Genomic DNA, 26,196 nt, shown 5'->3' with positions numbered 1-26,196 from the left:
AGTAATGACCTGGAACCCAATGACTAGGAGGGTAGTGAAAGCAGAGATGACAAATGATTTTGAAAGGAAATTGGATGGGCACTTGAAGGAAGTAAACTTGCTTTGCTACTGGGATAGAATGAGGGAATGGGACTGGTTGGACTACTCTACAGAGACCCAACGTGGACTTTAATGGGCTGAATTGCCTCCTTTTGAGCTGTAATGACCATATGCAGTTGTGATATGGCCTGCTATGCGGATTTCAAATGCCCCTCCCATTTCAAAAGGTACAAAAAGAAGCTAACCTGGATAAGTCACTAACTCCCAGGTGGAAGCGAATGTTGCTCTCGCTTGGCCACAAGCACAAGTACTAGAACAGCTCACTGAAGATGCCCACCCAATTTCCTTTGGCTTCCTTCTGACAGAAAATAACTGGATCTTAACTGGATCTCCACTCCACCTTCCTAATAGCAGCTCCATACTGTACTGCCAATATGGAACTGCTATTAGGAAGGTGGAGTGGAGAGAATTAACTTGGATTGAACAGAGTGCATTTGCTCTCTGTTGTACCATCTACTTGCACTTACCACAATGTTTTGTAAAAGACCATTATTTTAATTTACAATTTCAGAGATGTGAACTAAGACAAGGGCCTGAAATTTAGTATGCGTGAGCACCCCAATATTTCTGCTGAAATACATTGAATGCCTTTGCTTCAAAGAAACTGCAGCACATCCAACTAGTAGTAGATGCAGCGAACACGATGGATGGGAATATCTGCCATGTCCTCTCGATGATCTTTTGCATAGTCCCACAGGTAGTAATCGATCAAAACAGAATTGATGTGCATATTCACATGTCCTTTCTGTGCTCCAAGTTCCAGAACACGATGCAATATTAACTCAACACACCAAATGGAGCAGCCTCGGATTTCCACTTCCTGACAATCTCCTGACTGGAAAAGGACACCTAGGATGGGAATTAAAAAGGCAATTCTAACTCCAATAAAAATGGTTACAGCAACAAAAACCTGAAACAAAATAACAAATTAAAAACTGTAAAATATCAGAGTTTGTGAAATTCTATTTTAATTTTTTGGACAAACAAAACAAATGGAATGTTCTGGTTATCAGAATGAATAATTGTGGGTCCTTAAATTCTTACATTCTAATAAACTCAATTGTTCATTTGCTATTTGCAGCTACATGAGGCAAGATTTTTCAGACACAGATACTTTATTTTATTAGTTCACATGGGCATTGCTGGCTAGGCAATGTGACCACATCACATGTAGGACAGACCAGGTAAGTAACAGCAGTTTTCCTTCCCTAAAGGACATGTGTGAACCAGATGGGGTTTTTTACGACAATCAGCAATGGTTTCATGGTCATTATCAGGCTTTTAATTCCAGATTTTTATTAATTCAAATTTCACCATCTGCCGTGGTGGGATTCGAACCCGAAGTCTCTGGAACACTAGTCCAGTAACAATACCACTATGCCACCACCTCGCTTCAGCTACTAAGACCATTTATGGGCCCGTAAACCGGCCATGATAGCCCCATTGTTGGATCAAACAATAACAATACCTGTATTTATTTAGGGCATGATATTAATATGTCCTGTCTACCCAAACCCCTTCTGATGGTTAACAACCACAATGTTGACACCGGATTGCACAATGGGGTAAACACTGGTTTTTCACCTTTGGAACTTTTTCAGCTTAGAATGATGGGATGAAAATATCCTCTCTGCTGATGAGTCTTTTGCTATATGAGTTTAGGCAGTCTCTTACACCGACCTCCAGCACAAAAGAGTCCTGAATTTGGCACTCGTTCACAGCCTTGCCTCATGTGAGCTGGAAGATGATGCATGTAGGAAATGGATTAAATCCAAAAGTCGATGGTGCCCTTCTAAAGTTTGAGCCGAGGTATATTCTTGGGGCAGAACAGAGAGCGCTTTATTCTGTATCGAGCTGCACTACACCTGACCTGGGAACTTCTGATGTTCAAACAGGGTGCTTGAAGTATAACATGTTCCATTCCTCAATATTGCATGGACTTAATGGGCTGAAGAGCCTCCTTCTGCGCTGTTATGTCTCTATGACGACCCTTTCTCTCCATCAGAGCATTGAGCCTTGCAGGTTAATTTTCCAGAGGGGGACCAATTAGTAGGCCACCTCCAGGTTCACCTTGCAATTAGGGACTGGAGGGTTGAGGGGGAGGGAGTTGATCAGCGCCCCAGAGCCTTCACAGTGACTGAAGTGACATTTTGAGGCCTTTGTCTCAACTGCACAAGAGGGCAAAATGAAATGGATGTGAGAAAAGGGGGAGGGAACCAACAGCTAATTATGCACCCTGAGGATGGGCTAAGAGAACAGTTTCCAGGAACTGCTCTTGCAATGGCAAGCCTCTGCCTGGGGGTGCCATTGCTCTTTGTATCATTAAGTGGTCAGATTGCATTTTTTTCATGCCGCTCAAACCATCTGCTGTGCAGCCACCTTCCCTAAGTAGCTGAGGTTCTGATACAACTTGGCACCCATGTGAGCTATCAAAACTACACTGCTAACAGCCCATTTAACAAACTTAATTGGCTTCCCGCTACTTCCAGGCCTGTTGCTGTCACCGAACAGAGGCAGTCTCTGGGGAAATGGGAAGAGGCAGGGACATGTCGGGGAACCTGTGAGACACATTTTTCTCTGATTTTTTTGTTCCCCCCCATGCCCCTCCAAAGACCAGGTAAAATTTGCATTGTGTCACTACAGCCACATTTTGAGAATGTCAAAAAAGAGCTACCCAACTGGGATGTAGCCCTTGCATCTGCTTAGAGTAATAAGGTTATTCTTCCAGAGCAGCCAATGATTTGTGCCTTGGTAATCTAATACCTTTATCTGCAGGATTACATCCTCAGTGAAGGCTAGAATCAATGTGAATAAAGTGGGAGCAGAAAAGTGATACTACTTCGGCAACATAATGATTGTGATGTTGAATAGTTCTGCTCTTTTCATTCTTTCATGGGAAATGGGCATTGCTGGCAAGGCCAGCATTTGTTGCCCAGCCCCAATTGCCCAAGGTGGTTAGCAGTCTTTTTGTACCGCTGCAGTCCATGTGGTATAGGTACACCCACAGCGTTGTTAAGGAAGGGAGTTCTAGGATTTTGATCCAACAACAGTGAAGGAATGGCAATATAGTTCCAAGTCAGGATGGTGTGTAGTTGGGAAAGAACTTGCTTGTCCCCATGCATCTGCTGCCATTGTCTGTTTTGGTGGTAGAGGTCACAGGTTTGGAAGGTGCTCTGGTGAGTTGCTTCACTGCATCTTGGAAATAGTAAACATTGCTGCCACTGTGCATTGGTGAATGTTTAGATCGATTAATGAGATGCCAATTAAGCAGACTGCTTTGTCCTGGATGGCGCAGAGCATAAGTGTTGTAGGAGCTGCACTCATCCAGACATCACACTCCTGACTTGTGCCTTGTAAATGGCAGACAGGCTTTGCAGACTCAGGTGCTGAGTTACTTGCCTCAGAATTCCCAGCCTCTGACTTGCTCTGGTATTTATATGGCTGGTCCAGTTCAGTTTCTGGTCAATGGTAACCCCCAGGATGTTGATAGTGAGGGATTCAGCAATAGTAATGCCATTGAATGTCAAGGGGAGATAGTCATTGTTTGGCACTTGTGTTTCATGAATGTCACTTACCATTTATCAGCCCAAGCCTGAATATTGTCCAGGTCTTGCTGCATATGGACTTGTATCCCTTCAGCATCTGAGGAGTTGTGAATGGAACTAAAGAGTGCACACTCCCACTTCTAACCTTATGATAGAGGGAAGGTCAATGATGAAGCAGCTGGCCCTAGGACACTACCCTATGGAACTCCTGCTGCAATGTCCTGGGACTGAAACAATTGGCTGCCAACAACCACAACCATCTTTCACTGTGCTAGGTATGATTCCAACCAGTGGAGAGTTTTAGACCATAAGTCTGCCTGATTCCCATTGACCTCACTTTAGCCAGGGCTCCTAGATGCCACACAGTCAAATGCTGCCTTTATGTTGAGGGCAGCCACTCTCAACTACCCTCCCCTCTGGAATTCATTTTTTTTGTCCATATTGGGTACCAAAGCTATAATGAGGTCAGGAGCCGAGCGACCCTGACAGAACCTAAAATGAGCAACAAGCAGATTATTGCCGAGTAAGTGGTGCTTAATAGCACTGTCATCACCTTCCATCATTTTGCTGATGTCGAGGGGAGGCTGATGAGATGGTCATTGGTTGGATTGGATTTGTCCATCTTTTTGCAGACAGGACATACTTCCACATACATATATTCAGATATTTATTGCAGGTGTGGAAATTGGAATTGGCAGTTAATTAGGGAATTTAATATTGTTAAGTTGATGGAAACAAATTTTGATTAAAAGACCATTCCCCCCCCCCTGCCCATGCACATCTTCCATTTAATTTAAATCTCCTCTTCATCAGAAGTGTCGGTGCAGACTCGATGGACCAAAGGGCCTCTTCTGCACTGTGTGTTCTGTGATCAGAGTTGATTAACAGGAAAATATTGAAGGAGCTTTGGTGCCAATCTCCTCCAGCCTTGTGTATGATCTCTTCATTGCTATGCTGCCAAAGCTGCTCTTTTATTCCTCAGCAATAGGGACCTAGAAAAATTCAATATTTACAGGTCGGTAGAAGCTGGCATCAATCCACCATAATATTGGCCCAAATTCTCCAGGGGGGAGCTGAAGATACAAATACAGACAGGGTGAGGAAGATCCCGGTCATAAGATGCTCTCTCGTGCTCAAATCTGGGGAATTGCATTCCTCTATTCCATTCTGCAGACTCTTGCCTCCACTGAAATGCTTCTTCAATTGTCTGTGCCAAACGCATCATGACTGTAGCCAGAGACAGATATATGATAGTACCTCTCTTTACCTATCAGTGAATCATGTTTACCTAGTGCACAGTGTGACTCCTTCCCCATAATTATGCTGTGTTGGTGTTAAACTGATTACAAACCTTGTTTAAGTTTTTCCATGAGTTTTTCTGAGTACTTCATGGCTCCAAGGTAGACAAGTGCCTGAGGGACTCTGTAGTCTGCAAACATAGTCAGACTGGCCATATCGTGAAAGACACCATCCCCCTTTCCTTCCAGTAGGCCCCAGATATCCGCTATAAGGATTTGCGCCCTTTTGTAAAAAGCAACCTTTTTGCCCTAAAAAACAGAAGGAAATAATTGTGAAGATGTAAAATTTTTGCTACATATAGTGACATTTCAAATCCGTCATATATCAACTTTGGAGAAGTTGGAGAATACAGTTCTTTACAATTGGTGACAGCATATGCTATAATACCATTCTATACCTATATCATACAAACATATGAATTAGGAGCAGGAGTAGGCCACTCAGCCCCTCAAGCCTGCTCTACTGTTCAATAGATCATGGCTGATCTGACTGTAACCTCAACCCCACATTCCTGCCTACTCCAATAACCAATCACCCCCTTGTTAATCAAGAATCTAACTAGCTCTGCCTTAAAAATATTCAAAGACTGCTTCCACCACCTTTTGAGGAAAAGGGTCCCAAAAACTCACGACCCTCAGAGAAAAGATTTCTCATCCGTCTTAAATAAGCATGTAAGATTCTAGTTCTAGGTTCTCCAACAAGAGCAAACATCTTCTCCACATCCATCCTGTCAAGACCCCTCAGGATCTTAATATCATCACAACTAAAAAATGTGCCTACATAGAACTATAAAATTCTTAATCCTGTGCTGTGACTCAGACTCAGAGGCTAGCACGACCACAGTGCAGTTTACTAATGACTAGGCAATCCTGGCGTCAAGCTGTGGCAGATTAACAAGATGGGATGCGATATAGATTTGCAGGAGAGAGAGCACGTGAGCAAGTGTACCACCAGGTATTTTAAACTTTAAGCAAAGACACTGGAGTCTCTAATTAACAAGTCCTGAAATACAAAGGAGTCAGACTGCAGAAGAAAGTTCAATACAAAAAAATTGGTGTGAGAATGTTTATGTTCTCCTGCCTCAGCTGTTTCCTCAGTGGAAGCAGAGCAAGATCTTCAGTAAAAGAAAAACAATTGTAAAGTAAAAGGGAAACAAAACTCTTAACGCTTAGATGGCCATAAATTACTTCCACAAAGTTAATTTCGTCAGGTCATTGGGGCCTGCTGTGCTGAGACTAGTCAGATATGGAGTATGACAATGCTTTGCTTTTATCTATTAAGTATCAATACCAATACTTAAACATAACATTCTCTGGGCTTGATGGGAAATAAAAAGCCACCTAGCTTAGAAAATCAAAAGCCAATGTTCTTAAAGTTAGGCCAGCCCACCTCCAAAATAGTTATGTGTAAATCTAAACACAGCAAGAAAGAATCCAAATGCTTGCCTTTTGATAAACAGGACATATTTACTTTTAAGGATTGATTTTTAGTACTAATCTAAGTTACTTTGAAAACTGAGCATTTTTAATACTGGAATATTAATTGTTAATTTCAGTATTGAACCAAATCAACTAGATGATTTTTCACCTCCATACAGCAAGTTGTGGTGATCTGGAATGCATGAAAGGGTGATGGAAGCAGATTCTACAGTAACTTTCAAAAGGAAATTAGATAAATACTGGAAGGGAAAAAATGTGCAGGGCTATAGGAAAAGAGAGGGGAATGGGACTGGTTAGATAACCCTACCAAAGAGCCAGCACCACAGGATGGGCTGACTGGCCTCCTTCTGTGCTGTAACACTATGATTCTATGCCAAAAAACAGACAAAGCAAATCTCCAGGTTAAAATGTTGCTACAGGCGCCACCTGTTTCTAGATGAGGCTTTCAGCAAGCTGCTTTCCTGCTCTGTATAACAATCGCCTCAGGACTAGAAGGGTAGAAAGTGGTGGACTGCAGGTGCCGGTGTCATGGGTATATGCTGATAGCAGATGGTTCTTTACATAGGAGCTGCTGCTGGCTGAATCCCAGGAGCAAAAGCCTGAGCTACCTGGTCTCACTTGCCATGCCCAGATGACACTCTGCTGCTGGAACAAGCCAAGATGCTAAAAGGGATTTGGGAGTTACAGAATTAGGATGTCTGGTCACTGTGGAGTGGCAAATGAGACAGACAGAATATTTAATAATTTAGTTTACAAGAATTTATTACCCACGTCTGATGCTATTATAGTAAAACTGTTCTCTTCTCCAGGCTAAATCCTGAATGCTGCAATCAATTCTGGGTACTGAGACAGAACAAAAAAAAAACCAAGGCAGAGATGTGACTAGAGCAGATTCTTTGGTACTTAAAGCATAAGCTTTGAAAGGAGGTAAATGAGAGGGAGCCTTAAAAATGCATGACACAATGATGAACATAAAGTTTAATTCAGAGCATTTTTATATCAAACCATGGCTGACCAGGCAAAAGGTTGGTTTACTTATGTCAGGAAGCGTCACTTTTTCCAATATCAACAGTCTTCTGGGTAGGATAATGGAGCCAAAAATTGAGATCATTCAATAGAGTGATTACTTGCTGGGCATATCAATTCTTCTGTGGATTTCTACTTTAATCACAAGTGATATTTTGTGAATTCATAGAAGTTCCATGTTAACCCCAATAGTAGTATGTGGTAGTTACTTGTGCTTGCAAATTTAGTGCTTTGTTTTTTGGCATAGAATCATAGAGTGTTACAGCACAGAAGGAGGCCAGTCAGCCCATCCTGTGGTGCTGGCTCTTTGGTAGGGTTATCTAACTAGTCCCATTCCCCTCTCTTTCCCTATAGCCCTGTACATTTTTTCCCTTCCAGTATTTATCCAATTTCCTTTTGAAAGTTACTGTAGAATCTGCTTCCATCGCCTTTCATGATTTCCAGATCACAAGTTGTTGTAACGGAGGTGAAAGAAAATCATCTAGTTGACTGTGGCTCAATACTGAAATTAACAATTAACATTCCAGTATTAAAAATGCTCAGATTGACTGCTGCTTTAATCACAGTATCGACTCATAGCTTCTAAATAGATGTACTATTGTGATTAAAGCAGCCATCAATCCGCAATCTAAGCAACAATTACTATAGAGGTTACGTATAAAGCAAACCACCATCAAAGCATACCAAAATCTAAGCAGCAAGTTACTTGATGTGGACAAAACCACAGCAACTTCAGGCCTCCATGTGCTTCCAGCAGTAAGCAGCTACGGGACTACAATCTTCAGGCCCAGGCAAAACAAAGCAGGCACCATGCCATGGCAGGCTTCACTTCTGATTTCCTCTCAGGTCAGCTCTCCAGACTCTAGGTGCACGTGCAGGCAGTGCGACCGATTAAGTGTGCATGTGCAGTCCCAAAACAGCTTTTGGGCTACCCTGATGGTCTTCAGGCTCTCCTATACAGATACGCATGCACAGAAGGACTGATACGCCTCGCAAGTAATCACTTCAACCCATATACACGGATCCTGTGCATCCAATAGTTTATTGACTGGCAAATCTTTTACTAGCTTCTTGCTATAGAACCACAAAAAAGTTACAGCACAGGAGGCGGCCATTCGGCCCATCTTGTCCATGCCAGCCCGAGGACACCCAGGTGCCCTTTCTAAACCCACCTTCCTGCCCTGCAGCTTACAGCACTTAAGGTGCAGATCCAGGTACTTATTAAAAGAGTTTAGAGTTTCTGCCTCTACCACCAACTTGGCCAGCGAATTCCAGACACCCACTACCCTCTGCTTAAAAAAATTCTTCCTCATGTCCCCCCTACACCTTCTGCCACTTATCTTGAATCTATGTCCCCTGGTTCTAGAATTCTCCACCAAGGGAAACAATTTTATCCTGTCCACTCTATCTATTCCCCTCATAATTTTGTACACCTCAATCAAATCACCTCTTAGCCTTCTTTGTTCTAAGGAAAATAACCCCAACCTATCCAATCTCTCCTCGTAGCTACACTTTTCTAATCCTTGCAACATTCTTGTAAACCTCCGCTGCACTCTCTCCAGCACTATTACAACCTTCCTGTAATGTGGTGACCAGAACTGCACACAATACTCCAGTTGTGGCCTCACCAGTGTTTTATACAATTCCAACATTATATCCTTACCTCCTTATATTCTATACCTCTGCCAATGAAGGAGAGCATTCCATATGCCTTCTTTACAACCGTGTATACTTGAACTGCTGCCTTCAGAGACCTGTGTACTTGTACGCCAAGATCTCTCTCCATCGACCCCTCTTAGTATATTCCCATTTATTTTGTAATCCCTGTAACTGTTTGACCTCCCTAAATGTATGACCTCACACTTCTCTATGTTAAAATCCATCTGCCACTTTACCGCCCACTCCACCAACCCATCTATATCGTTTTGGAGATTATGGCTATCCTCTACACTATCCACTACTCGGCCAATCTTTGTGTCATCTGCAAATTTCCCAATCGTGCCCCCCACGTTCACGTCCAAATCGTTAATATATAACACAAACAGCAAGAGTCCCAATACCAAGCCCTGTGGAACACCCCTTGAGACCACTTGCCATTCGCAGGGGCATCCACCGACCATTACCCTTTGTTTCCTGTTACAAAGCCAATTTTTTATCCAGTTTGCCACATTACCCTGAATCCCATGGGCTTTTACTTTCCTGACCAATCTGCCATGTGGGACCTTGTAGTAGCATCACCTGAGGTCTGGAGGTTGTTGTGTATTTGCACTACTTGTTATCCCATTTCCTATTATAAGTAACATTTTTGCTTTAATATTGTAGCCTTGACCTTGGTCCTTTCATTCTGAATTGTAGAATTTTACCACTTCCACAAGAAGAAAAACAAAATTCCAAAGTAACTAACCAACTTAGGATATAAATTATTGTATTTTACCAGCCAAGCACAACTATAATTATAATTACAGTTCACAAAATTAACTATAATTCTACTTTGTGCATGCTACAGTATCGCCATTCTCAGATGATTTGCACCTTTTTTTAGCCATACTGCACAATCATTGGATCACAGTAAACTCCGTAGCCTGTCTACCTGATAATGTGGATCAGGTTACATATTGCATGGAACTCGTATCACTCCACAGCAGATAAGATGAAAATTACACATTTCAGAAAAATTGTTGCTATGTCCTGTCCTCTGGCCCAACGTACTTGTCTTGCAAATGTCACTGTGCCACAAATGAACTGAATGGAATTAGTTTTTCATCAGACCACTGAGTGAGAATTTATGAATTCCTTGTGTTCAGCAACAAAGAACAAAGTCACAGGAAAGAATTTGTGCTAGTACTATCATAAGCACAGTGGGAAAGTTTCCCACATTGAAAATTTGACATTTCCAAACATAGCAAATTTTCCCATTTATTTATAATGTCAATACTATAGAGCAATCAGCGGAAACAAGTCCCCCCACCAACATTGACCCAAAAAAAGGGGCCTAACCACAGCAAACTCACCTGAAATGTAGTTTCATCCCTATATGAAGGAAAATTATCCACCACAAGGCGTAGCAACTTCTGGGCACTATTTTCACTCTTCTTAATGCAATTGAGGAATGAACCATCAAACTTCTCTAGCAATATGTTTCCAGCCTCCTTAAGCACTTTGAGACGTTCTTCAATCAGAGGCATTGGAACATCAGTGTCTGAACGTAGCACATATTTCAATTGATCCAGGGTTATGTTAGCAAAAAATGATGCGCTGGTAATGGGAATGCCTTAACAGGAAGAAAAAATACCAGAAATATTAACATAATTACTCCTTCTACGAGGAAAACTTGAGATCTGATCAAGGCAGATCAATGCAGAAATGCACTGTACAGTACAGCTGTTATCAAATTCACAAATGACTTCCAATGTGCCAAAGCTAAATGATCTCTCCTCATCCTTCTCAATCTGTCTGCAATCTTTGACACTGTCGACTACTCCATTCTCCTCCAAAGCTTCTCCACTGTCATTCAGCTGGGTTGGACTGCTCTCACTTGGCTCCATTCTTACCTATGCGAACATAGGCAGAGTATCAGTTACAATGGCTTCTCTCCTACTCTGACACCACCATTTCTGGAGTACTGCAAGGATCTAATCCTAGTTCCCTATTCTCATCTACATGCTGTCCTTGGTGACAACATCCGGCCCTGCCAACAACTGGAGACTAAAATCGATCTGTTCCCAACCTATGACCTACTTGACCTGGAGGTGAGCTTCCAACCACTCGCTATCACTGAGAATATGTGTTTCCACCTCCACCAACACTGCCTGACTTTATCCCTCTCTCAGCTCATCTGCTACTGAAACCCTCATTCACGCCGTTGTTATTTCTAGGTTTGACTATTCCAATGCACATCTCGCTGTTCTACCACATTCCATCCACTCAATGCCTAGACGGGAGGCAGGCTCAGTCAAGGCTTTAAAAAGGAAATTGGATAAGCATCTGAAGGGGAAAAAATGCAGGGGTACAAGGGAAGAGTAAGGGAGTAGCCAAATTACTCTTGTAGAGAGCTATCACAGGCTTGATAAACCAAATAGTCTCCTTTTGTGCTGTAACCATTCTATAATTCTATAGCCAGAGGCAGGAAGGGAAATCAGCCAGTGTTGTGGTGGAAAATGAGTGTGTGGTCACAAGCTGAAAACTTGGTCAGGCTTAATGAAGATGTTATTTCTATTTCCTTAAGTTCTTCTCACTCCCATCTTTGGATAAAACAGCCTATGGACACTCACCAACTCTGCTCACACATGAAGACAGCATTTGGGTCAGGAATGAGAGAGTTGCTGGTACCCGTGAAAACTTAGTAATCATATTCCATGGGGGATAAAAACAAAAGAAGTTCTATTTCCTCATGTTAAAGATCAGCTAGTCATTATCACATTGATGTTTGCATGATGTTGCTGTGTGCAAATTGGCTGTTGTGATTTCTCCAATACAAAAAGTGCTTACTCTTCAGAAGTATTTTAATGACTGTGAAGTGCTTTTAAAATGCACTCACATTTTGAAAGGCACTATGTAAGTGCATGTTTATTTTAAAAACAGGAAAATTAACTGTTTATATATATATTAAATTTCACCAACTGGACTTAAGTCAATTTCTTTAACACCACATTTAAGAAATAATGGTCTCTGAACCTAGCACAAGTAGAATTTTCAAAACCTGCCACAAAGGTGAGAATAAAATTCGACGGGAACTAACCTTCATCTAGTGCTCTGTTAATAGCAGCACAAAGTGACCAAAAGCCACTATGCATTTTGCCTTTGTACTTAACCAAACACTTGTGATCATCATTTTCAGACCAAAAGGAAAAGTTGAGAGTATCTGTAACAAATACCCAGTTGACAGAGGCCTCACTCATTGTTTGTGGGTTCAGGTCATGGAGCAACTTCCATCCTGTAGCATCAAGTTCCTCTGAATTTCTTTTTTCAAACACCATTTCGGCAACCTTTTGAACCCCTTCTTCTAAAATAGAGACATCTTTGCTGTTCTCGGATATAAATTTTCCGGCTTCCTTTGGCGGCAATGGTGCATCCATTTCTTTTTCCTTTTATTACATCTTAAGGGGAGAAAAATAAATAAATTGAAAATATGAACATAACTTTACCATACCCTAAAATAGACACAGCAGCAGATAGAGAGGATTCCTTACAGTTCACACCTGCACCCCTAAATAGGCACAGCCAGCAATTTATTGATAATATTTCACAACTCCTTTTAAATGTCAAGTTACGTATTATGCAAGCAAGCATGGAGACATTTTAGTGCAGCCAGTCACACAGCATGAACTTGGGTATTTGGTGAGTGAGGGAATTCGCTTGAGTAAGGGAGGGAAACAGGTAAGTGATTGGTTGGTGAATATTTTACTCATTTATCTTTCAAAACCCATGTAATTTATTAGTAATGGTAAATGTGTTAATAGTAGTAAAGTTAACAGCAGTAGTAAAGCTCATTGGGAGTGGTAGGATTTATTAATTATAAAGTAAAAAATAATAAAATAACATAATAAAAGATGGGTTGCGACTGCTGAATGTGGGACTCCTGGACACCAGTGCGATCTAGAGCAAACATGTCTGTATTAAGATTTTTTTCTAATTCTGTCACTGGACGTGGGCATCGCCGGCCAGGCCAGCATTTTTATTGCTCATCCAAAATTGTCCTTGAGAAGGTGGTGGTGAGCTGCCTCCTTGAACTACTGCAGTCCATGTGGTGTAGGTACACCCACAGTGCTGTTAGGAAGAGAGATCCAGGATTTTGACCCAGCAACAGTGAAGGAATGGCAATATATTTCCAAGTGAGGATGGTGTGTGGCTTGCAGGGGACCTTGCATGCGGTGGTGTTCCCATGTGTCTGCTGCCCTTGTCTTTCTCACTTAGCTCATGACCTCAGGAGTCAGGAACGTGATGGAATACTCTCCACTTGCCTGGATGAGCGCAGCTCCAACAATACTCAAGAAACTCAACACCCATCCAGGACAAAGCCCATCAAATTGACACCCCATCCACCTTCAAAATTCACTCCCACCACCGATGATACACAGTGGTAACAGCATGTACCTTCTACAAGAGGTCATGGGTTTGGCAAGGTACTATTGAAGGAGCCTTGGCGAGTTGCTGCAGTGCATCTTGTAGGTGGTACACACTGTTACCACTGTGCATCAGTGATGGAGGGTGTGAATTTTGAAGGTGGTGGATGGGGTGTCAATTAAATGGGCTTTGTCCTTGATGGTGTCAAGTTTCTCGAGTGTTGTTGGAGCTGCACTCATCCAGGCAAGTGGGAGTATTCCATCACACTCCTGACTTGTGCCTTGGAGATGGTGGACAGGCTTTGGGGAGGCAGGTGGTGAGTTACTCTCTGCAGAATTCCTAGTTTTAGCCATCCTGCTCTTGTAGCTACAGTATTTATATGGATGATCCAGTTCAGTTTTTGGTCAATGGTAACACCCAGAATGTAGATAGTGGGGGATTCAGGGGTGTAATGCCATTGAATGTTTAGGGGAGATAGTTGGATTCTTGCTTGTTGGAGATGGTCATTGCCTGGCACTTGTTTGACACAAATGTTAGTTGCCACTTATGAGTCCAGGCCTGTATATTGTCCTGATCTTGCTGCTATGGGCACTGACTCCTTCAGTATCTGAGGAGTCACGAATGGTGCTGAACTTGTGCAATCAGCAACATCAGCGAACATCCCCACTTCTGACATTATGAACAGAAGGTCATTTATGAAGCAGCTGAAGATGGTTGGGTCTAGGACACTATCCTGAGGACGTCCTGCAGTGATGTCCTGGAGCTGAGATGACTGACCTCCAACAACCACAACCATATCCCTTTGTGCTAGGTATGACTCCAACCAGTGGAGAGTTTCCCCCTGATTCCCATTGATTCCAGTTTTGCTCGGGCTCCTTGATGCCACGCTCTGTCAAATGCTGCCTCGGTGTTAAGGGCAGTTACTCCCACCTCACCTTGGAAGCTCAGCTCTTTTGTCTATGTTTGCACCAGGGCTGTAATGGGGTCATGAGCTGAGTGGCCCTGGCACAACCCAAACTGAGCATCAGGGAGCAGGTAATGCTGACTAAGCACCGCTTGAAATCACTTTTGCCTCCCAACACTTTGCTGATGATTTAGAGTGGACTGATTGGGTGGCAATTGACCAGGATGGATTTGTCCTGCTTTGTGTGTCCAGGACATACCTTAGCAGTTTTCCACATTGCTGGGTAGATGCCAATATTTTAGCTGTACCGGAATTGGCTAAGGGCACAGCTGGTTCTAGAGCACATGTCTTCAGTACTATTGCCAGAATGTTCCCAGGGCTCAAAGCCTTTGCAGTATCTAGTGCCTTCAGCCATTTCTTGATATCACATGGAGTGAATCGAATTGGCTGACGACTGAAATCTGTGATGCTGGGGACCTCCGGAAGAAGCCGAGATGGATTATCCACTCAGCACTTCTGGCTGAAGATTGTTACAAATGCTTCAGTCTTGTCTTTTGCACTATTGTGCTGGGCCACCCCATCATTGAGGATGGGGATATTTGTGGAGCCTCCTCCTCCAGTGAGTTGTTTAATTGTCCACCACCATTCACGACTGGATGTGGCAGAACTGCAGAACTTAATCTCATCTGTTGATTGTGAAATTGCTTAGCTGTCTGTCACATGCTGCTTCCGCTGTTTGGCATGCAAGTAGTCCTGTGTTGGCACTTTTTTTTAAAAAAGTTATTCCTGGCACGCTCACCTGCACTCCTCATTGAGCAAGGGCTGATACTCCGGTTTGATGGTAATGATAGAGTAGGGGATATGCCAGGCCACGATGGTACAAATTGTATTTGTGTACAATTCTGCTGCTGCTGATTGCCCACATCCTCATGGATGCCCAGTTTTGAGTTGCTGGATCTTTTTGAAATCTATTCATTTAGCATGGTGATAGTGCCACACAACACAATGGAGAGTCCTCAATGTGAAAATGGGACTTCATCTCCACAAGGACTGTGCAGTGATCACTCCAACTCATACCATCTAGGACAGACGCAACTGTAACAGGTAGACTGGTGAGGACGATGGCAAGTAGGTTTTTCCCTTTTGTTGGTTCCCTCACCACCTGCTGCAGACCCAGTCCAGCAGCTATGTATTTTAGGAGTCGGCCAGCTCAGTCAGTAGTGGTGCTACTGAGCCACTCTTAGTGATGGACATTGAAGTCCCCCACTCAGAGTACATTCTGCGCCCTTACCACCCTCAATGCTTCCTCCGAGTGGTGTTCAACATTGAAGAGCACTGATTCATCAGCTGAGGGGTGGGTGGGTGGGGTGTTGGTAGTTAGTAATCAGCAAGAGGTTTCCTTGACCACATTTGATCTGATGCCATGAGACTTCATGGGGTCCAGAGTCGATGTTGATAACTCACAGGGCAACTCCCTCCCAACTGCATACCACTGTGCCACTACCTCTGGTGGGTCTGTCCTGTCGGTGGGACAGGACGTATTCAGGGATGGTGACGGTCATATCTGGGACATTGTGATGTACAATTCCAAGAGTATGACTATGTCAGGCTGTTGCTTGACTAGTCTGTGGGACAGCTCTCCCAAATTGGCACAAGCCCCAGACGTCAGTAAGGAGGAGTTCGCAGGGTTGACAGGAATGGGTTTACCAATGTCATTTCCAGTGCCTAGGCTGATACAGGGTGATCCATCCAGTTTCATTCCTTCTCTTAGGCTTCGCAGCAGTTTGATACAACTGAGTGGTTTGCTCAGCCATTTCAGAGGACATTTAAGAGTCAACCACATTGCTGTGGGTGTGAAGTCACATGTAGACCAGACCAGGTAAATATGGCAGATTCCCTTCCTTAAAAGGACATTAGTAAACCAGATGGGTTTTTACGGCAATCAACAATGGTTTGATGGTAACTATTACAGAGACTAGCTTTTTTTTTAAATTCCAGATTTATTAACTGAATTTGAGTTCCAGCAGCTGCCACGGTGGGATTCGAATCCTTGTCCCCAGAGCATTAGCCTTGGCCTCTGGATTACTAGTCCGGTGAGATTAACACTGCCTCCCCTCAAAGCGTCAGCGCCTTGAGGAGCTTCAGCTCAGAGTCACTGACCTGGAGGCTGAGTTGCAGACACTGCGATGCATCAGGGAAGGGGAAAGTTACCCAGACACTTTATTCCCCAGGAGGCGGTCACACCCACCAGTATAGGTTCTTCTGGTTTGGTCAGTAATCAGGGACAGGAGGGTGGGACTGCAAGTGAGGTAGATAAGGAGGTGGAAAAGGTAAAGTGGAGGAGCCTCAGCCCTAGCAATTGTCTACTAAATTAGAGGTTCTTGCAGCTTGTGGGGACAAAAGCTGGGACGGCAAGTGGATGAGCGAACCAACCACGGTACTTGGTACAGGGAGCCATTCAAGTGGGAGGTGGGGGTGGAGAGTTAATAGGAATACAGTAGCAGTAGGGGACAGTATAGTCAGGGGTTTGACACAGTTCTCTGCAGCCGACAGTTCAAGTCCAGACAGCTGTGCTGTTTGTCAGGGTTCGGGACATTTGCTTGGGGTTGGAGAAGAACTTGCAGTGGGAGGGGGAGAATCCAGTTGGTACCAGCGACATAGATAGCACCAGGAGAAAGGTTCTGTTTATGCATTACGATCAGCTAGGGGCTAAATTAAAAAGTAGAACCTCAAAGCTAATCTCTGGATTATTACCCGAGCCATGAGCAAATTGGCGTAGAATAAACAAGATGAGAGAGATGAATACGTGGCTAAAAGACTGGTATAGGAGAAATGGGTTTCAATTCATGGAACGTTGGTACCAGTCTTAGGGAAAGTGGGAGGTCTAACACTGGGGCAGGCTTCACCTGAACCGTGCTGGGGCCAATGTTCTGGTGAGTCATATAACTAAGGTGGTAGAGAGGGTTTTAAACTAAACAGTTGGGGGGGGGGGGGGGGGAGGGTATGTGTGAGAGAAGATGTAGTAAATGATGAGATACTAGAACAAGGTAGTGACTCGGGTAAAGATATCCAGAGTGTGGCAGGAAGGGATAGAGAGTACAAACTTAATGAACTAGCAAATAAGGCCAGAGATTGCAAAAATGGGAAAAAGACAAGGTTCGGTATCTGAATGCACGCAGCATTCAGAAGAAAATGGGTGAACTGCTAGTGCAGATAGAAATAAATATGTACGACCCGATGGCTATCACATAGACATTAGCTGTAGGATGACCAAGGCTGGGACCTGAATACTGAAGGGTATTTGACATTTCAAAAAGATAGAAAATTAGGAAAAGTTGGTGGGGCAGCTCTATTAATTAAGGATGTCATTACTACAGTAATGAGAGATGACCTTAGCTTGACAGGGCAAAATATAGTATGAGTTTGGGTAGAAGATGGGTCAGATTTTAAGAACCAGCAAAGAGTGACGAAAAAATAGTAAAGAGGGAGAAAGTCGAGTATGAGAGAAAACTAAAACAAAAATAAAAATAAAAATACCTGGAAAAACTTAGCAGGTCTGGCAGCATCTGCGGAGAGGAACACAGTTAACGTTTCGAGTCCGAATGACTCTTCAACAGAACTAAGTAAAAATAGAAGAGAGGTGAAATATAAGCTGGTTTAACTGTGTTCCTCTCCGTAGATGCTGCCAGACCTGCTGAGTTTTTCCAGGTATTTTTATTTTTATTTTGGATTTCCAGCATCTGCAGTTTTTTGCTTTTATATGAGAGAAAACTGGCTAGCTACTGCCCTTCTAAGCTGATGAATCAGTGCCCCTCCATGTTGACCACCTGGAGGAAGCACTGAGGGTGGCAAGGGCACAGAATGTACTCTGGGTGGGGGACTTAAATGTTCATCACTAAGAGTGGCTCGATAGTACCACTACTGACCAAGTTGGCTGAGTTCTAAAGTACATAGCTGCTAGACTAGGTCTGCGGCAGGTGGTGAGGGTACCAACAAGAGGAAAAAACATACTTGACCTCATCCTCACCAACTTGCCTGCCGCAGATACATCTGTCCATGACAGCATCAGTAGGAGTAACCACCGCACAAGTCATTGTGGAGACGAAGTCCCGCCTTCACATTGAGGATACCCTCCATTGTGTTGTGTGGTACTACCAGTGTACTAAATGGGATAGATTTCAAACAGATCTCGCAATTCAAGGCTGGGCATCCATGAAGCGTTGTGGGCCATCAGCAGCAGCAGGATTGTACTCGAACACAATCTGTAACCTCATGGCCCAGTATATCCCCCACTCTACCATTACCATCAAGCCAGGGGATCAACCCTGGTGCAAAGAAGAGTGCAGCAGGGCATGCTAGGAACAGCACCAGGCTTACCTAAAAATGAGATATCAAGCTGGTGAAGCTATAGCACAGGACTATTTGTGTGCCAAACAGCAAGTAATAGACGGGGCTAAGTGATCCCACAACTAAAGGATCAGATCTGCAGTCCTAATACATCCAGTTGTGAATGGTGGTGGACAAATGAACAACTCACTGGAGGAGGTGGCTCCACAAATATCCCCATCCTCAATGATGGGGGAGTCCAGCACATCAGTGCAAAAGATAAAGGTGAAGCGTTTGTAACAATCTTCAGCCAGAAGTGCCGAATGGATGATCCATCTCAGCCTCCTCTGGAGGTCCCCAGCATCACCAGTCTTCAATGAATTCGATTCACTCCATCTTATATCAAGAAACAGCTGAAGGCACTGGATACTGCAAAGGCTATGGGCCCTAACAATATTCTGGCAATAGTACTTGCGCTCCAGAACTTGCTGTGCCCCTAGCCAAGCTGTTCCAGTACAGCTACAACACTGGCACCTATCCGGCTATTTGGAAAATTGCCCAGGTATGCCCTGTACACAAGAAGCAGGACAAATCCAACCCGGCCAATTACCGCCCCTTCAGTCTACTCTCGATCATCAGTAAAGTAATAGAAGGGGTTATCAACAGTGCTAACAAGCGGCACTTGCTTAGAAATAGCCTGCTCGCAGACGCCCAGTTTGGGTTCTGCCAGGACCACTCAGCTCCTGACCTCATTACAACCTTGGTTTAAAGATGGACAAAAGTGCTGAACTCCTGAGCTGAGGTGAGAGTGACTGCCCTTGACATCAAGGCAGCATTTGATTGAGTGTGGCATCAAGGAGACCTGGCAAAACTGGAGTCAATGGGAATCAGGGGGAAAACTCTCCACTGGTTGGAGTCATACCTAGCACAAAGGAAGATGACTGCGGTCGTTGCAGGTCCGTCATCTCAGTTCCAGGGCATCACTGCAGGAGTTCCTCAGGGTAGTGTCCTCGGCCCAACCATCTTCAGCTGCTTCATCAATGATCTTTCTTCCATCATAAGGTCAGAAGTGGGGATGTTCGCTGATGATCGCGCAATGTTCAGCACCATTTGCAACTCCTCAGATACTGAAGCAGTCCATGCCCAAATATAAGACCCAGACAATATCCAGGCTTGGGCTGACGAGCAGCAGTAACATTCTCACCATACAAGTGCCAGGCAATGACCATCTCCAACAAGAGAGAATCCAACCATTGCCCCCGTGATGTTCAATGCCATTACCATCACTCAATCCCCTATCAACATCCTCGGGGGTTACCATTGACCTGAATCTGAGCTGGACTAGTCATATAAATACTGTGCCTACATGGGCAGGTCAGAGGCTAGGAATCATGTGACGAGTAACTCACCTCCTGACTCCCCAAAACCTGTCCACCATCTATAAGGCACAAGTCAGGAGAGTGTTGGAATGCTCCCCATTTGCCTGATGAGTGCAGCTCCCACAACACTCAAGGAGCTTGACACCATCCAGGACAAAGCAGTCCGCTTGATTGGCACCACATCCACAAACATTCACTGCCTCCACCACCAAACACAGAGTCGCAGCAGTGTGTACCATCTACAAGATGCATTGCAGGAATTCACCAAGGCTTCTTCAACAGCACCTTCCAAACCCACTACCACCTAGGAAGACAAGGGCAACACATGGAGGGGACCACCACCACCTGGAAGTTTCCCTCCAAGTCACTCACCATCCTGACTTGGAAATATATTGCCGTTCCTTCATTGTCGCTGGGTCAAAATCCTGGAACTCCCTTTCTAACAGCAACATGCTTTTACTTACACCACATGGACTGCAGCGGTTCAAGGCGGCAGCTCACCACCACCTTCACAAGGGCAACGAGGGATGGGCAATAAATGCTGTACCAGTCAGCGTAGCCCACATCTTGTGAATGAATGAAAAAAAGATAGTAAGAGTTTCTACAAGTATTTAAATAAGACAATAGGCATCTGGAGAGCAAATCTGGGAAATTGATAACGGAAACAAGGAAATGGCGGAGGTTTAAGCGGACACAGTTTAAGAATAAGAGGTCTCCCTTTTAAGATTGGAGTTGAGAATTTTTTATTCTCGGCGGGTTAACATACAAACAAGGAGCAGGAGTAGGCCATTCAGCCCCTCAATCCCTCTCCGCCACTTAATAAGATCATGGCTGATCAGGTAGTAACCCAAAATCTGCATCCCACCTACCCCCAATAACCTATCACCCCCTTACTTACCAAGAATCTATCCACCTCTGCTTTAAAAATGTTCAAAGACTCTGCTTCCACCACCTTTTCAGGATGAGAGTTCCGAAGACTCACGACCCTCAGTGAAAAAAATTTGCCTCATCTATGTTTAAATGGGTGACTCCTTATTTTTAAACAGTGACCCCTAGTTCTAGATTCTCCCACAAGAGCAAACATCCTCGCTACATCCACCTCATCAAGACCCCTCAGGATCTTGTGTTTCAATCATGTCGCCTCTTACTGTTCTACGCTCCAGCAGATACAAGCCTAGTCTGTCCAACCTTTCCTCATAAGACAACACCATTCGAGATATTAATCTGGTAAACCTTCTCTGAACTGCTTCTAACGCATTTATACCCTTCCTTAAATAAGGTGACCGATACTGTACACAGTTCTCCAGATGTGGTCTCACTAATGCCCTATACAACTGAAGTGTAAGCTCCCTACTTTTGTATTCAATTCCCCTCACAATAAATGATAACATTCTATTAGCTTTCCTAATTACCTGTTGTACTTGCATGCTAGGCCTTTTGTGGTTCATGCACTAGGACGCCCAGATCCCTCCGCACCTCAGAGCTCTGCAATCTCTTACTATTTAGACAATATGCTTTTTCTTTTATTCTTCCTGCCAAAATGGACAATGTTACATTTTCCCACATTATACTCCATTTGCCAGATCTTTGCCCATTCACTTAACCTATCTATATCTTTTTGTAGCCTCCTTATGACCTCTTCACAACTTACTTTCCTACCTACCTTTGTGTCATCAGCTAATTTGGCAACCATTCCATCATCATATATAAATTGTAAGCAGTTGAGGTCCCAGCCCTGATCCCTGTGGCACACCACTTGTTACATCTTGTCAACCTGAAAAAGACCCATTTATGCCTGCTGTCTGTTTCCTAGTAACCAGCCAATGTTCTATTCATCCTCTGAAGAAAGGTTATACTAACTCGAAACATTAAGTCTTTCTCTCTCCACAGCTGCTGCTCAACCCGCTGAGTTTTTCCAGCATTTTCTGTTTTTGTTTCTATCCATGACAATTTGTTACCCCCATATCATGAGCTTTTATTTTCCGCAATAACCTTTGATATAGCACTTTATTAAATGCCTTCTGGAAATCTAAGTACAGCACATCCACTGGTTCCCCTTTATCCACAGCACGTTACTTCCTCAAAGAACTCCAATAGGTTGGTTGAACACGATTTCCCTTTCATAAAACCATGTTGACTCTGCCTGATGACCTTGAGCTTATCCAAGTGCCCTGCTATAACTTCTTCAATAATAGCTTCTAATATTTACCTATGATAGTTGCTAGTATGTGGAGGGCAGTGGAATGGGTCAATGAATTTATCCGAGGCAGAGTTAAACAGATTTTCGATAGACAAGGGAGTTAAGGATTATGGGCGGGCAGACAGGAAAGTGGAATGAGACCACAACCAGATCAGTCATGATCTTATTGAGTGATGGAGCAGGATCAAAGGGCTGAATGGCTACTCCTGCTCTTAAGTCATGTGTTCCTAAGTTAGTGCCATTAGTCAGTAGCCTCAGTCCATCAAGGCAGTCTGCTCTGCAAACCGAACTGCTGATCCATCATGTTGTCTGCTGCTAAAACTATAATGCAGTTACCTTAAGCAAAGCTTGTGTTCACCACCTTACCTTTAAACAAATGTAGGCACAGTTGTTAAGTGTAATGCAGAACAGAGCCACAGAGAGCAGGAAGATCCTAGTTACAATGGAACTATGTTCAGCATGAGAATGAGGCCTTGGGGGAAGGGGTGCAGAATGAATAGAAGCAAACAGTAACATTGATGCATTATCAGTCTCATCATTCTCCACTAACAAAATATAACAAATTTTAAAATCAGTTACTTTGGGACCATTGCTACGAAGATGTTGAAGGATATACACCAACAATTAATTTTGCTCTTGTTGGCATCCTTCCATCTATAAAAGATGATGGACATGCAGCAAAAAAATCAATTTCAGATGGGGTGTCTTCATATGGCATACCTTTGCCGAGGGCTGAAGAGGCCAATCCTTGAGAGGCAGGTTCTGCCGCAAATGTTGCATATGAAGCTAACAGGTATCATTATGGGTTGTTGCTTTCAGTATTGGCATCTGTTGCCAAGCCACCAGTCATCGTGATGGTGCACACCAAGCAACAGGAGGTGCCACCATTTTCCTCTGGGAAAACTGGTTGTCATCAACCAGTGACCCCCAGGTGCGATAATCAATGTCTAGGGCCTCATGTCACGCTTGCAATCATCCTTTTAAGTGAAACTTTGGGCATCCAACTGGATGTCTGGTTCCAGCTACCTCACCATACAGAAAGTCCTTGGGTAAGTGACCGTCTTCCACGCTGCCCGAGCCAACGAAGCCAAGTTGAGGAGTGCTAACAAACTTTGGAGCTCTGCCTTTGAGAGGACTGCCTCATTCCTGATTTAATCCTGCCAGGATATACCCAAAATGCACCACAAACAGCAGAGGTAGTAATTTTGTTGTAAATTATATCAATATAGCAAATTGCTCTAGATAAAAATCTTTTAAAATAGGTATCCACTACATTGAATGTGATTATCTAAGTACTGCTATTCTATTTTGGGAATTATTGGAGAAAACCTTTACATTGTTTCATTGATTTAAAGGGGAAGGAAATGCTTTTGGCAGTACTTGTATGAAATGGGTGAATATTTAAATCCAAGTACATATTAGCCATAGTATTGACTTAGGAAAATAAAATATATTACACAAACTCACTCAATGGTTTCCATGCCAGAAGAGAGTTCTGCATGCCTACTAGGCCACTCTGTTGTCACTGGCAGGGAACGTCCTGGAGCTTTCACAGCTTAAGTACCACAATGACACTCAAAAAGAGCCTGGGCATGATAGTTGAAGAATAATCTAGCCTATAATATAAACATAGAAAGTAGGAGCAGGAGTAGGCCATTTGGCCCTTCAAGCCTGCTCTGCCATTCAACATGATCATGGTTGATCCTCTCTCTCAATGCCATACTCCTGCTCTCTCCCCATTCCCCTTGGCGCCTTTAGTGTCTAGAAGTCTATTTCCTTCTTAAATATATTCAGTGGCTTGGCCTCCACAGCCTTCTATGATAGAGAATTCCACAGGTTCACCGCCGTCTCAGTGAAAAAATTTCTCATCTCAGTCCTAAATGGCCTATCCCCATCCTGAGACTATGACCACATGTTCTAGACCCCGCAGCCAGGGTAAATATCATCCCTGCAACCAGTCTGTCCATCCCTGTCAGAATTTTATACATTTCAATGAGACCCCTCTCATTCTTCTAAACTCCAGTGAATACAGGCCTTATCGATCCAATCTCTCCTCACATGATAATCCAGCCATCCCAGCAATCAGTCTGGTGAACCTTCACTGCACTCCTCTATGGCGAGTATATCATCGCTTAGGTAAACAGACCAAAACTGCACAAAATACTTCACATGTGTTCTCACCAAGGCTCTGTATAGCTGCAGTAAGAAATCCTTGCTCCTGTACTCAAATCCTCTTGTAATGAAGACTAACACACCATTTGCCTTCCTAACTGCTTGCTGCACCTGCATGCTTGCTTACACTGATTGGTGTACAAGGACACACAGGTCCCTTTGTACATTACCATTTAAGTTATACTCTGCCATTTTGTTTTTCCTACCGAAGTGGATAACTTCACACTTATCCACGTTATACTGCATCTGCCATGTATTTTCCCACTCACTCAACTTGTCTAAATTGCATTGAAGCCTCTTAAAATCCTCCTCACCACTCATATTCCCACCTAGTTTTGTGTTGTCAGCAAACTTGGAAATATTACATTTGGTTCCCTCATCCAAATCATTGACATATATTGTGAATAGCTGGGGCCCAAGCACTGATCCCTGCGGTACCCCACTAGTCACTGCCTGCCACTCCAAAAAGAATCCATTTATTCCTACTCAGTTTCCTGTCTGCTAACCAATTCTCAATCCAAGCCAATATACTTGCTCTGGAGAGTACACAGAGGAGATTTACAAGAATGGCGCCAGAGCTTGAAAATTGCAGCTATGAGGAAAGATTGGATAGGCTGGGATTGTTTTCCTTGGAACTGAGGGGTGACCCAATTGAGATGTACAAGATTATGAAGGGCCTAGATAGAGTAGACAGGGATGCCCTGCTTCCCCCAGCAGAGAGGTCAATTACCAGGGGGCACAGATTTAGGGTGATTGGTAGAAGGATTAGAGGGGGCATGAGGAAAAACTACTTCACCCAGAGGGTGCTAGGTGTTTGGAATTCACTACCTGGTTTGCTGGTGGAGGCAGAAACCCTCAACTCATTTAAAAGGCACCTGGATCTGCACCTAAAGTGCTGTAACCTGCAAGGCTACAGACCAGGTACTGGAAGGTGGGATTACAATGGGCAGTTAGTTCTTTTATTTTTTCTTTTTCGGTCGGCGCAGACAAGATGGGCCGAATGTGCCGTAATTTTTCTATGGTTCTATACTACCCCCAATCCCACGTACTTTAAATTTTGCACACCAACCTCCTATGTGGGACTTCATCAAAAGCTTTCTGAAAATCCAAATTAAAGGGCACATGGTTTGACTAAAATCAATAAATTGATCACAAGTTTCAAGGTTCAAATCAAAATTGCTTGACAGCTCTCACAGGTAGAAGTGCGACTTTACCATATTTTGAAAAAATAAACTTAAGCCTTGAAACAAGAAAAGGCACAATTTTAAATTAATGAAACATACTTCGTTAAACACGTTACTCCTTAAACAAGTATCATGTGCTTGGGAAATCAGAGTAAGTTCAAGACGTGATAGAAACTCGAATTCTCTCGAAGCTGGAAGCACAGGTTTCTCACCCACTAATTATTTCACGGGATCTTTGTATTCAGGAACAATTCCCAGTGTCCGCACAGTAGCCTCCGCTTCTTTCTGTAAGGAGAGTCCAGCTTCGCCCAGAGGCCGCGCTAAAACTGCCGGCGGATCAGCGGAAAGTCACTCGATTTCACAACCAGCTGCCTTCAAATCCACCAGAGTCCTCTACAACCGATAAACACCTGCATCGCAAACCAGACACGACCAACGTATTCACCAAACTAGAGTCAGGAGGCGGGATTAACGCCATTTTGAACCAATCCACTGCCAGTTCCTCAGAGCGATTTAGCAAGAGGCGCAGGCGCATGGGGAACAACTACCACCAACCGGCG

At 43.7% G+C, this 26,196-nt stretch overlaps 1 protein-coding gene across 6 annotated transcripts; it reads right to left on the bottom strand.

Moving 5' to 3' along the window:
• Nucleotides 1–573: 573 nt before the first annotated feature.
• Nucleotides 574–26,194, bottom strand: qng1 (Q-nucleotide N-glycosylase 1). 6 transcript variants are annotated; one of them, XM_078567923.1, is made up of 6 exons: nt 25,849–26,061; nt 23,748–23,896; nt 12,147–12,504; nt 10,420–10,679; nt 4,996–5,191; nt 574–948 (listed from the first exon to the last, which is right to left on the bottom strand). In XM_078567923.1, the coding sequence occupies exons 3-6, from the start codon at nt 12,481–12,483 to the stop codon at nt 719–721; spliced, it is 1,023 nt and encodes a 340-aa protein (XP_078424049.1). In that variant the 5' UTR covers nt 12,484–12,504; nt 23,748–23,896; nt 25,849–26,061; the 3' UTR covers nt 574–718. The 6 variants fall into 6 exon arrangements, with proteins under 6 accessions (XP_078424049.1, XP_078424041.1, XP_078424056.1 ...); XM_078567915.1 differs by lacking the exons at nt 23,748–23,896; nt 25,849–26,061 and adding an exon at nt 26,082–26,194; XM_078567930.1 differs by lacking the exon at nt 23,748–23,896 and having other exon boundaries at nt 12,303–12,504.
• Nucleotides 26,195–26,196: the final 2 nt, after the last annotated feature.

Source organism: Cetorhinus maximus, chromosome 2 (genome assembly GCF_964194155.1).
Source record: "Cetorhinus maximus chromosome 2, sCetMax3.hap1.1, whole genome shotgun sequence".
Lineage (NCBI taxonomy): Eukaryota > Metazoa > Chordata > Chondrichthyes > Lamniformes > Cetorhinidae > Cetorhinus > Cetorhinus maximus.
This window is presented reverse-complemented; position numbering and strand designations above follow the sequence as displayed.